The sequence below is a fragment of the Bombina bombina genome, chromosome 3 (genome assembly GCF_027579735.1).
Source record: "Bombina bombina isolate aBomBom1 chromosome 3, aBomBom1.pri, whole genome shotgun sequence".
In the NCBI taxonomy this organism is placed as follows: Eukaryota; Metazoa; Chordata; class Amphibia; order Anura; family Bombinatoridae; genus Bombina; species Bombina bombina.
This window is the reverse complement of record NC_069501.1, coordinates 769,833,355-769,850,953: the sequence shown is the minus strand read 5'-3', so window position 1 is coordinate 769,850,953 and position 17,599 is coordinate 769,833,355. Positions and strand designations below refer to the sequence as shown.

General features: G+C 34.7%; 1 protein-coding gene across 3 annotated transcripts in view; it reads right to left on the bottom strand.

Annotated features, from left to right (window-relative positions):
* The window catches only part of RPL31 (ribosomal protein L31), a 201,374-nt gene that overhangs the window by 112,963 nt on the left and 70,812 nt on the right, over positions 1–17,599 (bottom strand). For all 3 annotated transcript variants that reach the window (XM_053707638.1, XM_053707639.1, XM_053707640.1), the window contains 3 exons: positions 14,065–14,183; positions 12,134–12,216; positions 11,291–11,397 (listed from right to left, as the gene is read on the bottom strand). In XM_053707638.1, coding sequence (XP_053563613.1) covers positions 11,291–11,397; positions 12,134–12,216; positions 14,065–14,183 — 309 coding nt within the window. The remainder of the gene's footprint in view (positions 1–11,290; positions 11,398–12,133; positions 12,217–14,064; positions 14,184–17,599) is intronic.

Below are 17,599 nucleotides of genomic sequence, written 5' to 3'. Positions count from 1 at the left end.
ACATTGACCTGACAAGTAATAAGGTAGACTACAGTTTTGTAAAAAAAGGAGTTTTAGAAAACAAAATATGGAGTTCTGATTATCTTTTTGTAAAGAAAGATGCCAACTAAATGATGACAACAGCATGCAGTGGCTGAAAGGAAGGGCCCTGAACTGCCTAAACAATAATTTAAAGGTTAAACGGTGGATTTGTGACTTCCGTAAAGGTCTCATTAGTCTCAAAGTCTGTAGAAAGATGTGAATAATCAGTAGTAAGGTCAAAATGTCCTAAAAAGGAACAGACAGTGGACACACACACACACACAAACTCAAACTTGCACATACACCCAAGGAAACACTGACATTGACAACCTCAGAAAACACACAAAGACATACACACACAGAGAGACAACCACATAAAACACAGAAAGACATATACACACACACACACCCTCACTGAGACATCCACAGAAAACACACAAAGACATACACACAGCCTCACAGAGACACCCACAGAAAACACACACCCTCACAGAGACATCCACAGAAAACACAGACATACATACATACACACACACCCTCACAGAGACATCCACAGAAAACACAGACATACACACCCACCCTCACAGAGGCATCCAGAGAAAATACACAAAGGCGAACATACACACACCCTTGCAGAGACACCCATAGAAAAAGCTCAAAGACATATGCACACACCCTCACAAACATCCACAGAAAATGCACAAAGACATACGCACCCACCCTCACAGAGAGACCCACAGAAAAAAAAAATACATACACACTCATAGAGACATAAACCAAAGCACAAAGACATAAACACAGACACCCACAGAAAAACTCACAGGAGTAAACATTTATGCACCTTGCATCCCCTAAATCAACAGTGTATGACATGCATGATAAAAAAAATTGCATAAATTAAGAGATCACTTTTTAAAGAATGGATAAAGTTGAAAATAGGGGGAAAAATAATTAAACTAATTTTAACCCCATAGACAGAATCTATCTTAGCCAAAGAAAAACAAGCCCTCTCAAAAACAGAAGGAGGGGGTTCAATGTTTGGCAAACGGTGATCTTCACCAACAAATCAAGTAGTCAATTAAATGGGGGGTACTCAATGTCCGTTACATAGTAAATAAATATAAAGAGAAAGGTGGACATAAATAGAGCACTCAAGGAGAAATATTTCTGTTAGTTTAACAATAAACAGTGTTAGGCAGGAAGGTTGCCAAGAGGTTATACATGTGATTAAAACTTAACGTTTATTAATGTATATAATTAATATAGAGTCTAACAGTGTAGTGGATGTATAAAACTTAGATTAAAACCTGAGAGATAGTGTACCAGCACACCATATACTAATAGAGGGATAAATACCAGCAAAACTATATCGGGATTAGCAATTAACTATTGAAATCGACTGTATAATGGTATATAATGACGAAAACTACAAAAACTATCTGCAAAAAAAAGGCGATTGACCCCCAACACAATTACACTATCTAAGTACAATACTCGAGCAGAGTACGCCAAACTAAAGGTGCCGACAGGGCTGACAGTAAGCTCAGACAATTAGGCACAGAAGTCCCAATGATATAAGTCTTACTGGTAGTCAATATATTAACTCAATGTCTGTGGACTGCTAACCCAATAGTAAGTAAATACAAAATTAGGTGTAGCTGGTCTCCAGAACGCCTGATGCGCATTTCGCCGCAACCGGCTTTATCAAAGGCTAACCCGACTTCCTACTTAAAAAGATAATTGTGAACCAATCAGGGGCATGAATCGTTACACACCCCTGAAAATGTCCAATAGCATTAGTCCTCTTGTCACTGGATGAGAGCAAGTCACATGTAGTGACGTCACTTACCGATCCGTGTAAACTAAAGTTAGATGGCTTGATTAGCCAGAAAGAATGGAGGTTCTTACATGTAAAAAATCCAAAAATAACAACATTATACCTTCTTCCTAAAGTTCACAAAAATAAACAGAAACCACCAGGAAGACCGATTGTATGCAGTATAGGCAGCTTATGTGAACAGGCAAGCAGATTCTTAGACCTATGTTTAAGGGAAATTGTATGGTCGCTATCATCATTTACTCGAGATGCTTAAATAAGATAAATGAGCTATCTGTTGAACAAGAAGCCATACTCATAACATGTGATGTTGAATCTTTGTATACATCAATCAAACACTAATATGGGTGTGAAGCAGTCAAATACTTTCTCAGTATGAAATCTACAGATTAATACCAACGTAATCAATGTATGCTGGATCTTCTAAAATTTGTTCTAAAACATAATTATTTTGTTTTTAACGACAAATTTTATCTGCAAATTCAGGGCGCACCAACATACGCAAACATCTATCTAGGTTGGTGGGAAAGAGAGTTTGACTTTAATGAGAATCTTGCTGTATACACACAGTACATAAGCCTATGGTGTAGATACATAGACAACCTGTTTGTGATCTGGACAGGTAGCGAAGATACCTTTAAGAAATTTATCACTATTCTTAACAGTAATTATATGAATCTTAGGCTCACTTATAACATGAGCAGAGAAAAAGTAGACTTCTTGGACATAATAATTTACAAAGATGATAATAATATGTTGAAAACAGACTTGTATTGAAAGGAGACAGCAACCAACTCAATCTTACAATTGGATAGTTGTCACACTACACAGACAAAGAAGGCAATTCCTACTGGAGAATTCCTAAGAATTAGACGGAACTGTACTGATGATGAGATTTTCAACCTAAGAGCCAAAGAGCTTAAATTACGTCTGAAAGAAAAAGGATACACCCGTCGGGTGATTCGAACAGCTTATCAGAGAGCTAGGAGAACCCCTAGGGACCAGCTCTTACACCCTAAGGACAAAAAGAAGACACTGAATGATGAGATAAGATTTGTAACTACATTTCATGGTAGTCACCAAAAAATCAGTAATATACTAAATCGACACTGTGATATACTAAAATCTGATGAAGACATATCACAATTTATAGGTCATAGAATTCAAACCAGTTGGAGAAGAGCACCAACTATTGGCAATAAATTGGTGAGGAGCCATTTTACAATGAAAAAGCCCAACAAAAGAAATATTTGTGGGACCTATACATGCGGTTTGTGCAGTTTTTGCAAATATATTCAGAACGAAAGAGAATTTAACACCTGTACGGGTGAGATGAAAAGGATGCTAGGATTGGCAAATTGCAGAACACGCAATATAGTGTACTGCCTGCTATGTAAATGTGGATTAAAATACATAGGAATAACGACACGAGAGCTACATGTCAGATTAGGTGAACATATTAATAGTATCAAAAATTGTGAAAAGGACAAAAAGAAAGAGAAGACACTAACTCCCGTCGCACGGCATTATCTTAGGAAACATGGCACAAAAACAGATATTAAAATCTGTGTCCTACAAGTAATCAAAACGGGTATCAGAGGTGGAGGTGTTGAAAACTTGCTATTACAAGCTGAATGCAAGTGGATTTTTTGGTTGAATACTCTAACACCCAATGGGCTAAATGAACAGGACGGTTTTGGCTCATACCTTTGAGAGTCTCTGCACAATTACTTGCTTTGTCTGATTATGATTCCATATTTGATGTTTGACAGTCACAACTTGATAATAATCGATAGCCTTAGGGATAATTGGTCAATATGCACAATTACCTGCTTTGCCTGGATAAAACCACTAGTCATAAATTGACAATATTAGAACTGCAATGGTTTTCTGATTATAGGAAACTCTTTCTGTGTACATTTTTAACCAAATTGTTCTATTTAAAAACATAATTATCATCCTCTATGAAATACGGTAATATCATGCCTATCAAATTTTTTATTTAATCCTATGAATGATAGGGGTTCTCATTTTGATATATATTATCATTACACATTTTTATTGGAGTGAAACCGGAATATATAACAGAATCTTAATCAAATACATGTAGAATCTAATCAACCAAAACAAGATATTCTCTCCTGTTTTACACAATATTACCCCTCTACCGCCTTTGCTGGTAATCAATAAATAGTTTCATTTGGCTTTGTATATGATCTCTTGATAGGAGACATTACTAGGATATTCCTTTACCGCCTAATGGTTAAGGGTTAATAGTGTCGTATAATCTAAATTGTGCCTCTATCATGTGAAACCTCTAAGAAATCTTACAATAATATACACAAGTTCATGTATAATTATTTAATATATTAAAAACATGATCGATTTTACAGCAACGAACTGCTATCTAAATTCTATGCCCTGATCCTTGGCTAAATATCGCTATATGTTTTGTGGTATCAGCTAACATATGCGACCAATAGACTAATCTCAGTATTTAGCATATTCTTACATTCAGTGTTTCTCTATATTTTTTGATACACTTTCTGTATGCTATTTGGATCCAAGAGCAGCAAGGAATTTTTATTATATACCTAGTCACACAAGACTAATTCCATTTGCTATCACTCTGCAAATCTATCTGAAAACGAGTACTGTCAACTCTTCACTCTTAATAGATTTTAAGAATTAGGACTGACAATAACCAATGTAATATATCAGGCACAATTTAGATAGAGCAATACGTCAGTAATGTTTACACAGATCGGTAAGTGACGTCACTACATGTGACTTGCTCTCATCCAGTGACAAGAGGACTAATGCTATTGGACATTTTCAGGGGTGTGTAACGATTCATGCCCCTGATTGGTTCACAATTATCTTTTTCAAGTAGGAAGGCTATACCAAGTCGGGTTAGCCTTTGATAAAGCCGGTTGTGGCAAAATGCGCATCAGGCGTTCTGGAGACCAGCTACACCTAATTTTGTATTTACTTACTATTGGATTAGCAGTCCACAGACATTGAGTTAATATATTGACTACCAGTAACACTTATATCGTTGGGACTTCTGTGCCTAATTGTCTGAACTTACTGTCAGCCCTGTCGGCACCTTTAGTTTGGCGTACTCTGCTCCAGTATTGTACTTAGATAGTGTAATTGTGTTGGGGGTCAATCGCCTTTTTTTTGCAGATAGTTTTTGTACAATCCATGAGCCTTTTCTAGTGTATGCCACACTGAACCTGCTTGACCCTTTATTTTGGTGTTAATAATTGGTATCGTCATTATATACCATTATACAGTCGATTTCAATAGTTAATTGCTAACCCTGATATAGTTTTGCTGGGATTTATCCCTCTATTAGTATATGGTGTGCTGGTACTCTCTCAGGTTTTAATCTAAGTTTTATACATCCACTACACTGTTAGACTCTATATTAATTATATACATTAATAAACATTAAGTTTTAATCACATATATAACCTCTTGGCAACCTTCTTGCCTAACACTGTTTATTGTTAAACTAACAGAAATATTTCTCCTTGAGTGCTCTATTTATGTCCACCTTTCTCTTTATATTTATTCACTTTTTAAAGAATCATGTTTATAAATGTGTAAGCAAAAATAATTCTGTGAATTCAAAATTGTACATTAATGATCTGGGTAGATGGCTAGATAAAGAAAAGTACTTTTAAAAGGTTGACACATGTTTGTTTGTTTGTTTTGTTCCCCATTTTCCCCAACCAAGAGCACCACTTCAAATATAGTGTACAAATGTTCCCATCTGTCAGCTGTACTTATGGATTTTGAAAATGCTGTAACTCTATATGGTCTTGGTGGAACCATAAGCTGTGGTACTCATACCATTAGATCTGGTTACATGCAGGATTTAGGCTTGTTGGTATGTATTTCAAAATTAAGTCAGCTGTAGTGTAAACTGAACAGTTTTAAGTTAACCTGTCTCATTTCAAACACTGAGCAATCTTAGTCTGAGAGTTTAACATTTTATGCAGATGTCAAAATCTTAGATAAAATTCCTCCTTGCATCTGGAAAGTCCTTGCATAAAGGGGCAGTAAACTGGACCCCTGGCCGCTGGCCCCACCATACAACTACTACCAAACTGAAGTTACAATCCGAAATTGCACAAAGAAATAAAAAACATTTGCTAAGTCCTACCTCCTCTGCAAATGAAAGTGATCTGCCGTCTGACTCAGGCACACACTGTACAAAGTCACACTGTGCATAGTGGTTTAGTGCACACTCAGAAATCCTCTCAAATGCTAATACTTTACTCCTTGTAATAACATTTCCCATGCTCAATTAGCTGTAGTACCCACTTGTTGCTGCAAAAATTTAATTTTTGTTTTTTAGTTCTTGCCTCATGGGCCCCCCCTGGCCCATTGGGCCCCTGACAGGATTCACCCCTGTCACCCCCTGATGGCGGCCCTGAGAGGGTCTCAATAAAGATATTGATTTGGCTGCTTTTTTGCGAGCAGTATGAGGAATTTTTGATAACTCTTCCCACACTCTCAATCGAGTTAGAGGACCTATAGACTTATATATAACATATACACTACACATAGGAAACTACCGTCTCCTTTTTTTCACATTCGAAACAGATTTGATAATATACAATATACATTTTATATATATATATATATATATATATATATATATATATATATATTAAGTATCATTGATTCTCTTATATACACTGTGTTCTTGGTAACAGAAGGACACATTTATATGAGTATACATACACACAAATAGGTTTTTATATGATATGGACTGGGTGTTTTTATTTGTATATATATATATTTAATGGTTTTATATATATATATATATATATATATATATTCTATATGGGATGATTTTTACATTCAATGTATTAGATGTACTAACGCATGTTGCACTTTTAAATAACAGGATTCATACTTGAGGGGACATTGATGAAGTGGTCCCTAATAGAGTGTGATTAAAGTTAAAGTGCACTATTCTAAATGACAGATGTGAAGGACTAGTGAAGGGATGAATGTAGTAATTACAATAATATAGATTGTTTTTTGGGTAAACAGCTTTTTGCCCTCAGATGCAGTATTCCATACAAAGAGACATAGGAAGTTTACCCTAAACAAAGATGGAGTCTGACATTATGACTAAACAACAGTCAATGATGCTACCAGTACATAAATAAGAGGCTTTGGGGGGTACTCTACCTCGGATGAAGTGACCAATAGCACTGTGAAACGCGTCAGACTACGCCCCCTCACTAGCCGTAATCAAGATAGCTGTGCCACGGCACATTTTTACTCTCTCCAGTGTGTTTGGAGCAGTTTTATGAATATTTGTTTTTATATGTAAATTGTGTGCACTCATAAGAGCCTATGTGAAATAAAGTCTGCTTTTTTAAGAAAGCCGGTTTGCAGGCCCATATTTCTCCTCCCATATATTTGAATAAGGGGTTATACAGACCCATTCCTCACATACCCTTTCCATACAGACTAATAGCCTCCCTTCCGAAACAGTTAATCTTCTGTTGGGGAGTTGAGGACTACATCTGCAAGAAAGGAACGTTTGCTGGAAGAGGAGGAGAATCAAGCTGCAATCCGTAGTGGGTATATACCATGTAGTGTCTTATCCATACCTCATAGGAGCTGAGGTTGAAATATGTGAGTGTTCATTTGGCCTTACTTTATTGAACTTTTTCAAGTTTGTTTGACATACTACACCAGAAAGGACTCTTTTGGTGTGTGCCCTTCCCTCGTCTGTTCCAGATATATATATATATATATATATATATATATATATATATATACCTATATATAATCATCTATATAAATAGGTATATATATAGATATATCTTTTAGCAAAATACCACCAGATATACAGTATCCCACAAAAGTGAGTACACCCCTCACATTTTTGTAAATATTTTATTATATCTTTTCATGTGACAACACTGAAGAAATGACACTTTGCTACAATGTAAAGTAGTGAGTGTACGGCCAGTATAACAGTGTAACTTTTCTGTCCCCTCAAAATAACTCAACACACAGCCATTAATGTCTAAACTGTTGGCAACAAGAGTGAATACATCCCTAGGTGGAAATGTCCAAATGTGGCCAACATTATTTTCTAGCACTGCCTTGACTCTCTTGGGCATGGAGTTCACCAGAACTTCACAGGTTGCCACTGGAGTCCTAATCCACTCCTCCATGACAACATCATGGAGATGGTGAATGTTAGAGACCTTGCGCTCCCGCACCTTCCCTTTGAGGATGCCCCACAGATGCTCAATAGGGTTTAGGTCTGGAGACATGCTTGGCCAGTCCATCATCTTTACCCTCAGCTGCTTTAGCAAGGCAGTGGTCATCTTGGAGGTGTGTTTGGGGTCGTTATCATGTTGGAATACTGCCCTGCGGCCTAGTCCCCAAAGGGAGGGGATCATGCACTGCTTCAGTATGTCACAGGATAGTGTTGGCATTCATGGTTCCCTCAATGAACTGTAGCTCCCCAGGGCTGGCAGCACTCATGCAGGCCCAGACCATGACACTCCCACCACCATGCTTGACTGTAGACAAGACACACTTGTCTTTGTACACCTTACCTGGTTGCCGCCACACACACTTGACACCATCTGAACCAAATAAGTTTATTTTGGTCTCATCGGACCACAGGACATGGTTCCAGTAATCCATGTCCTTAGTCCGCTTGTCTTTAACAAACTGTTTGCGGGGTTTCTTGTGCATCATCTTTAGAAGAGGCTTCCTACTGGGACGACAGCCATGCAGACCAATTTGATGCAGTGTGCGGCGTATGGTCTGAGCACTGACAGGCTGCCCCCCCCCCCCCTTCAACCTCTGCAGCAATGCTGGCAGCACACATACATCTATTTCCCAAAGACAACTTCTGCATATGACGCTGAGCATGTCCACTTAACTTCTTTGGTCGACACCTGTTCTGAGTGGAACCTGTCCTGTGAAACCACTGTATGGTCTTGCCCACCGTGCTGCAGCTCAGTTTCAGGGTCTTGGCAATCTTCTTATAGCCTAGGCCATCTTTATGTAGAGCAACAATTCTTTTTTTCAGATCCTCAGAGAGTTCTTTGCAATGAGGTGCCATGTTGAACTTCCAGTGACCAGTATGAGAGAGATAACAGCAAATTCAACACACATGCTCCCCATTCACACCTGAGACCTTGCAACACTAACGAGTCACATGACACCGGGGAGGGAAAATTGGGCCCAATTTGGATATTTCCACTTAGTAGTGTACTCACCAATGGTTTAGACATTAATGGCTGTGTGTTGAGTTATTTTGAGGGGACAGCAAATTTACACTGTTATACTGGCTGTACACTCACTACTTTACATTGTAGAAAAGTAATTTCTTCAATGTTGTCACATGAAAAGATATAATAAAATATTTACAAAAATGTGAGGGGTGTACTCTCTTTTGTGGAATACTGTATATTGAAATATGTATTTATGAATAAATAGAACATATTCTGCTATGTGAAGAACATTAGAATGTGAAATATTCATATTGTCATGTCTTGTTAGCGAACTTGAGAATATATCACTGGGTTTGCATGTGAGTACGTTTTTCCCCCTATTGACTTGGGGAGAATACGTAACATGAGCACAATATTCTAACTTCGGTTTTTATGTGCATCAGGTTAGCGCAAGTGAAAATGTTTTACTTTCAACTTGTAATACACGCACAAAAACTTACTTATTTTTTATTTTGTATTTTGTTTGGTTTTGATTTGAATAAAAAAAAAACAATCAGATTTATTTTTTCAAAATTATCCACCCTGGCTTACACCCTTTAATTAGAAGCCCAAATAATATTCCCAAACTAATATATTTTTTAACTTTAAACCATCATTGTACCGTAAAATGTTCTCCCCTTTAATATGTTTATAGTGATCCATTTAACCTGCTGTAGTGTATTAAATTGTTTACTAACAGTTGCTTATCTTTATTTTGTTATTTGAAATAGATTAAATTGTTTTTTTTTTCCTGTTGAAACCACCAACTATACTAAAATACAACAAATACTGTTGTATTCTCTACAGAAAAGCTGTAAGAGGCAGACGCATAAGCCTAGTGGGGGTAGGAGAAATAGGTACTAAAATGTTAATTTTCAATTCCTTTCTCTTAGACTTATCTTTTATGTATAGACACAGAAATAAGATAGGAAGGCCTTTGTGTTTTGAAAGAGAGATAATAAAATGACGTCTACTTTTTTGCAAGCTTAGCCCTTGGTTCGTAATTTTAATGAGCAAAAACAGCTATATACAAAATAAATCTAAAGCAATTCCCCATTAATATAATACTCAGTATCTGGTATAACAAGTAATGTGAAACACATTAATGGGAAAACAAGTTTACAGTACAGTATCCCTTTAAATCTAATCCCCACACAATCCTCACATTGCAAGTTCCTACTATGCTTAATCAGAAATGTCTGACAGTGAGGCCATTCACTATTAAACAGGGTTGATAAAATTGTCTATATAGTTAAAGGTACATAAAACCAGAAATGTTTGTTTCTTGATTCATATAGAACATACAATTTTAAACAACTTTCCAATGAACTTCTATTATCAAATTTTCTTAGTTCTTTCCAAACTAACATTTGTTCAAAATAAAAAGAATTAATAAAAAAGGCTGAATGCACACAGAAAAGAATATAATTAGCTGTTTATAAGATAATTGTGTTAATCCATAAAGCAAAGTGCAACACTGAAAAAAAAAATATATATATAGATATATATAAATGAAGATTTTTTTTTATTAAAGGGACATGAAACCCAAAAATTTTCATTAATGATTCAGATAGAGAATACAATTTTAAACAACATTCCAATTTACTTCTATGATCTAATTTGCTTTATTCTTTAGATATCCTTTGTTGAAGAAATAGCAATGCACATGGGTGAGCCAATCACACAAGGCTTCTATGTGCAGTAACCAATCAGCAGCTACTGAGCCTATCTAGATATGCTTTTCAGAAAAGGAAATCAAGATAACTAAGCAAATTAGATAATAGAAGTAAATTAGAAAGTAGTTTAAAATGGCATGCTCTTTCTAAATCACGGAAGAAAAAATGTGGGTTTAATGTATTTTCACAATTAAAAACCCTGTTTTTATTAATTTCTTATAGAAAGACTAATGTATTTGCCAAAGTTTTGGGTTCTTTGTTAAATTACATTTATAATTATTTTTTTAACATTTACTAAATCGACACAACTGAAGCCTTTTCTGCCAGTGCATGTCTGTAGTAACACATTTCCCCAGCAGCGAATCTGGGACATGTCCATACAGCAGTCAAACATTGAATGCATTATTATGACAAACACACAAAATACAAATTGGAAATCATAAATACAAGTTTCAGTAAGAATAAGAACGCTAGCAAATACTCACAGAGTTCATGGCACTTGGCTAACATATCAAGATCATCTACATGGTAGTAATCGTAACCAGAGGTACCGAGGACTTCAATAGGTGAATAACCAATGATTGGCGGAGCTCTGCATAGTTTAAGAATTAAAAGACAAAGTCATTATAGCTATTACAATGGACCGAATACATGCAGTCGCATTAAAGGGACATAACTGCAAAAATAAAGTGGTGTAGTTTGTTACAGCATTTTATCATTGCACTGTTACTTGCATATTACTGTGGGTTTAACTTATGCCAAGGGATAAAACAGATAGTTAAAATAAGCTCCAGAGCAGAAATGCAGTACTGGGAGCTAGCTGAAGATATCTGGTGGACAAATGACAAGAGCCACATGTGTGTAGCCACTAATCAAAATCTAGCTCATAATTGTGGTAAATTTGGTAATAGAATTAATTTGAAATTCTTACATACTCTATCTGAACCATGAAAGTTTAATTTTGACTTTAATGTCCATTTAATAGAGTTCAATTAATAATCCTGCTTATTATCTTGGTTCCAAAGGACGTAGCAGATTATTATTTTACAATGACCAAGGTACATCTATAGGGGCATTTTAAGAGTAAGTAATTCACTTCTAATAGTTAGTTTTAATGTCACCCCAATTAGTGAGGGGACTACCAAATGCACAAGCAGGAGAGGTTTATGGTAGGGCTAATCTTTCTGACTGTCATTTATCACCACACAAATATTTTAAAATGTAAACTTCTCATATTATAGGTGTCATAAAAATACAATTAATTACATGTAGCAAGAAGAACTATGAATATATGGATATGTACATATATGTATCTGCTATGGACTCACCTGTGATCCAAATAAAGAAACTTCCACTCCAGACTATGTCTTGATGTAAACTCCTCAAACAATTCTTCTACTATACATATTTCCTACAGAACAAAATACAAATAAAACCACAATTCCTGTCAGATAAAACATTGGATATTTTTGATTAGGTTCATTTGACACACTTTGTTTTATGCTTTTAACTGTCACTGCAAATAAAGTTTTAAAATGTCACTTTAAAATATGAATTATTTTTCCTCATGTTATGTAAAAAGTGATACAACCGAAATTGTATTCAGTGACCCAACTAAAGACAGACATGTATTATAAGTGTTTTTGTTTAGAAGTAGTTGTTATAATGACAACAGATGTTTTTTAGCATTTATATTTATGATGACGTTATTTGCTGTATGCTGCTAATTATTTGATTTAATTACAAAATGTTGATGATAGAATCAATAATGGTGAGCTCATTATCCCTGTATAACTGACAACTAATGAGAACTGGGAGATTTCTTAAATTGAAAATGTGTCATTTGTATGTTTGAAACTGCATCAGTTTTTTTTATGTTGTATACTTTTTCTTTCTTTTTAATGAATTCAATTTTTTTAGGGAGGTTCCCTCTGAGCTGAAGCCAGGCATTCATTGGCTTCATAACTAGTATTGTTTTTCAGAACTAAGTGTATCCAGCATTATCACAATATCATGTGTCATGTGATTCCCGCTATGTAAAACTATTATTTTCAAAAAGATGAGAGGCTAATTTACTATACTGGCATAAAGGGAACCACAAAGAGTATTCAGTTTAAACAGAGGCAAGTTACAGCTGGATTCAAATTGGTCTTTGTGAAAAATGAATATTTATGCACTAAGAACATACTAAAATATATTAACATTACACCCCTTTAAGAAAAATACGCTGTGCTTTAAACTTATTTATGTATTTAAACGGATATGAAACTCTACATTTTTCTTTGATGATTCAGACAGAGCATGTGATTTTAAACAACTTTCTAATTTACTTCTGTTATCAATTTTTTTCATTCTTTTGTTATCTTGTGTTGAAAAGCAAGGCTGTATGCTCAGAAGCCTGCCCATATTTGTAGCACTATATGGCAGCAATATTGCAAGAATGTTATCTGTTTGCAAGAGCACGAGATGGCAGCACTGTTTCCTGCAAATAGTGTTCCAGATGCCTACCTAGGTATCTCTTTAACAAAGAATATCATAGAAACGAAATATATTTGATAATAGAAGTAAATTGGAAACGTTTTAAAAATGATATGTTCTGTCTGAATCACAAAATAACATTTTGGGTTTTGTATCCATTTAAACACTTGTTCATGCCCATTAAATGTATGCAGCCCGCTCCCAATAAATACTCATAACCTTGCCCATGTGCCAGGCAGATTAGTGTGCATGCTGTTTACTCCTGTATAGGAAGAGAAGGCTACATGTACTGGGGGGGGGGGGGGGGGGGTTATTAGAATATGGTCATTTAAACTTAGAATAAAAGTAAAAAAAAATGTAATGTTTAATTCAAATATGTTTAGAATCTTGTTCACAGTGCTAACATCCAATTTTACTATGATTTATATCACATTATTATTATCAGTTATTCTGCAGTGCTAGAATCTGTTTAATGTTCACTTCAATGCTCCTTAATATTCTTTAGTATAATAATCAAGGTCACAAAAATAAAAGTAACATTTTACAGACATTTATTTACCTAGAATCAGATGTTCTAAAGAGATTTTTTTTTTAAATTGTCTTTATTGTGTCCATAAAATAAAGTGTATTATCTAAAGGAAGAAATACCTCAATGTAAATTGTTTTTTTTTTACTACCCTTTGAACATCTTCTCTAGCAAAACTTTAGAATGTAAATACAATAGTTTGAAGCATCAGTAACACAAATATAATGAGCTGTAGATATTAAATTAATCACTCACTTTTAAAAACTGAGGAGTTGCAAGTCGAACTGTAGCAACAAAGCACATCTGCTTGCCAAGCTGTTGCCGGTAAGTCCTTGAAACAGGCCCTTCAAAGCCATTACACGAAGAGTTAAGGACTGTGAAGGGAAAGAAAAGCACAGGCGCTAAGCAACATCATCCTCTGACAGATTCTCGCCACATTTTGAAAAATCAAGTATCAGCCTGGGTATAGCTATATTTTCAGCTAATGCACTAAAAAATAATTTCTGTTAATGAACTAAACAAAAGATTTAACTCACCTAGCAAATTCATTTATTAACCAATATTGTTACCATGTCAACGAATTAGAAAATTCTCTTATTTAAATATCAATAAAGTTGATTCTGTTAAAATGTGTAAAAATTCTTGGGAAATCCACTTACAATTTCCATTAGAAAATGAAAACTCCTGCTAAACACACACAGAATATAAAAAAACATTATTTTAGAATTTTAATTTCTAAATATTAATAAAAACCAGGTGACGATAAAATGAAATATTGTATAGAATGTTAGTTTACAAGTATGTCTTAAAAAAATAAAGTGCTGTAGTACTACAATAAATATTCAGAAATGAAGACCACCATAAATGCCTCCAGTTGTAAGTTGTAATTTGTAATGATAAATCCATTTTTGTATAATTGTGTGCAGCATATTTCCTGTGCTGCAAAACTTTTGATCTGGTTGGATACTTTATTTGCTTTCATTTTTTATTAAATCTTCCATAAGTGTGAAGCTAAGGATACATTTTAAAATAATAATATAACTGTGCCAGAAGCAGGGATACTTGGGTATCTTTAGTAAATGTCATGGTGATGGATCTCTTGAAGATCTAAACTAGTATTTGTTTCTGATTGATTATTAGGTATCTCACAGCGCTCACAGATATTTCCTACTGGCTCCTGGGTACAAAAGGGGACCTAGCTCACCCTTAGAAAAGGTAATTATAATATGGGAAGACCTAGGAGCGCCTAGCACAGGCCGAGGAAGTGGTATTGATGCTAACTAGTGGTATTGATGCTAACTAGTATCTCTGCAGGTTAGCCAAGATTAAATAATTAAGTATAATGTATAATGGATAAACGTTCTAGGACGTCTCAAATAATCCTATTGACTAAATTGGATATAAATTTAATACAGTTAAAAGTACAAATTTAGTACAGTTAAAACACAATATGTTAATACAGTAAAAAACAATAGGTTAAAATCATGGATCCATGTTACATAACACGCAAATTGCATAAATCGATAACATATGATTAATAGGATAAAGCAATGGTATTGCAATAATAAATGAAAAACAATTATAATGCAATAATAAATCAAAAACGTTGGGAAAACAAAGGGAAATAGTATTCCCTGCTAGTGAGATGTACAAAAGGTGAAAGAAAATATGTATCTCTCAAATGTGACCAATGTGGAAGTTAGAGAAGTGATCTTAGATACAAAACATCAAAAAATATAAAAATATAAAAAATTATCGAAAAATTATAAAAAATATAAAAAATTATGTGTTCGTGGTAAAGTTAGTGGTGAAAAGTTCCAATAAAAAACTCCAATAAAAAACTGTGTTAGTTGATTCCAATAAAGAGGTGTGTGTCTGTGAATGAAACTTCCTTAAGTGTCCTCAAAAAATCCAACAAATATTGATGTGGTGGGTGAGGAGATGTCCGGTAAACCCTGGATTCAATCCCTATATCCAACCTGTAAAAGAAATCTAAAATAGTGCAATAATGCTAACAAATGAACATATATTGTAAGAAAAGTGCTCACCAATTTCTGCCAACGCGTTTCGGCCCTAATCTGGGCTTTTTTCAAGACTATCCCCAGATTAGGGCCGAAACGCGTTGGCAGAAATTGGTGAGCACTTTTCTTACAATATATGTTCATTTGTTAGCATTATTGCACTATTTTAGATTTCTTTTACAGGTTGGATATAGGGATTGAATCCAGGGTTTACCGGACATCTCCACACCCACCACATCAATATTTGTTGGATTTTTTGAGGACACTTAAGGAAGTTTCATTCACAGACACACACCTCTTTATTGGAATCAACTAACACAGTTTTTTATTGGAGTTTTTTATTGGAACTTTTCACCACTAACTTTACCACGAACACATAATTTTTTATATTTTTTATAATTTTTCGATAATTTTTTATATTTTTATATTTTTTGATGTTTTGTATCTAAGATCACTTCTCTAACTTCCACATTGGTCACATTTGAGAGATACATATTTTCTTTCACCTTTTGTACATCCCACTAGCAGGGAATACTATTTCCCTTTGTTTTCCCAACGATTTTGATTTATTATTGCATTACCATTTGTTTCTGATTGCTTTGCTTCCTTCAACAAATAAACACATTAAGACAAGACGGAGAGAAGAGCTTGGGCAATACAGTCTCTTAGAGCTGAAAAGGGGAAGATGTACTGAGATGATTTCAAATAAACTAAATTAAGCACAGAAATATTTTAAAAATGTATTTAGCTTGTAGCTAAAAGTAACTTATTAAAGTTAATTGATTATTCCATGTCCCTCTAACTTCTTTGTTCAGCTAAGTCTGTTTTATAGATACCACAAATGAATGATATTTTCTTATAATGTGCATTTTTATGGGTGAATGATATTATAATTAAATGGGTATGTTCTGAACGCTACACATTTTTACAGGAGGTGATTTGCCTAATGTGCATGCTTCCCTGTAGCACACACATGTCTTAAAGGGACACTCAGGCTTTATTAAATTTTCATGATTCAGATACAGCATGTAATTTTAAACAACTTTCCAATTTACTTCCATTAAAAAATGTGCACAGTCTTTTATATTTATGTTTTTTGAGTCACAAGCTCCTACTGAGCATGTGCAAGAACTCAGACTATACGTATATGCATTTGTGATGGGCTGATTGCTATCACATGGTACAGGGGGAGTGGAAATATACATAACTTTGAAATGTGTTAGAAAAGAATCTACTACTCATTTGAAATACAGAGTAAATGCTATAGTATTGTCTTGTTATCTTGAATTTGTTGATTATGCAAATCTATTGTGTTTACTAGTCCTTTAACAATTTCCCTCATTTACACAAATAATTTAGAAAGAGGTTTTCTTTGTTTGTTTTACTGGTACAATGCCCTCCATATCAGCTTGTGAATACCTTAAGGAAATTAAAACTAACTGAGGAGGGAGTTGCTTTGGACGACCTGCACAATAACTCAAATGTAAACTTTCTACAAGTTGACCATCTATATATATTTTTTTTTAATTTCAACTTTTTTATTGAGGTTAAAGGGACACTGAACCCAATTTTTTTCTTTTGTAATTCAGAAAGAGCATGCAATTTTAAGCAACTTTGTAATTTACTCCTATTATCAATTTTTCTTTGTTCTCTTGCTATCATTTGAAAAAGAAGGAATCTAAGCTTTTTTTTGGTTTCAGTACTCTGGACAGCACTTTTTTATTGGTGGATGAAATTATCCCCCAATCAGCAAGGACAACCCAGGTTGT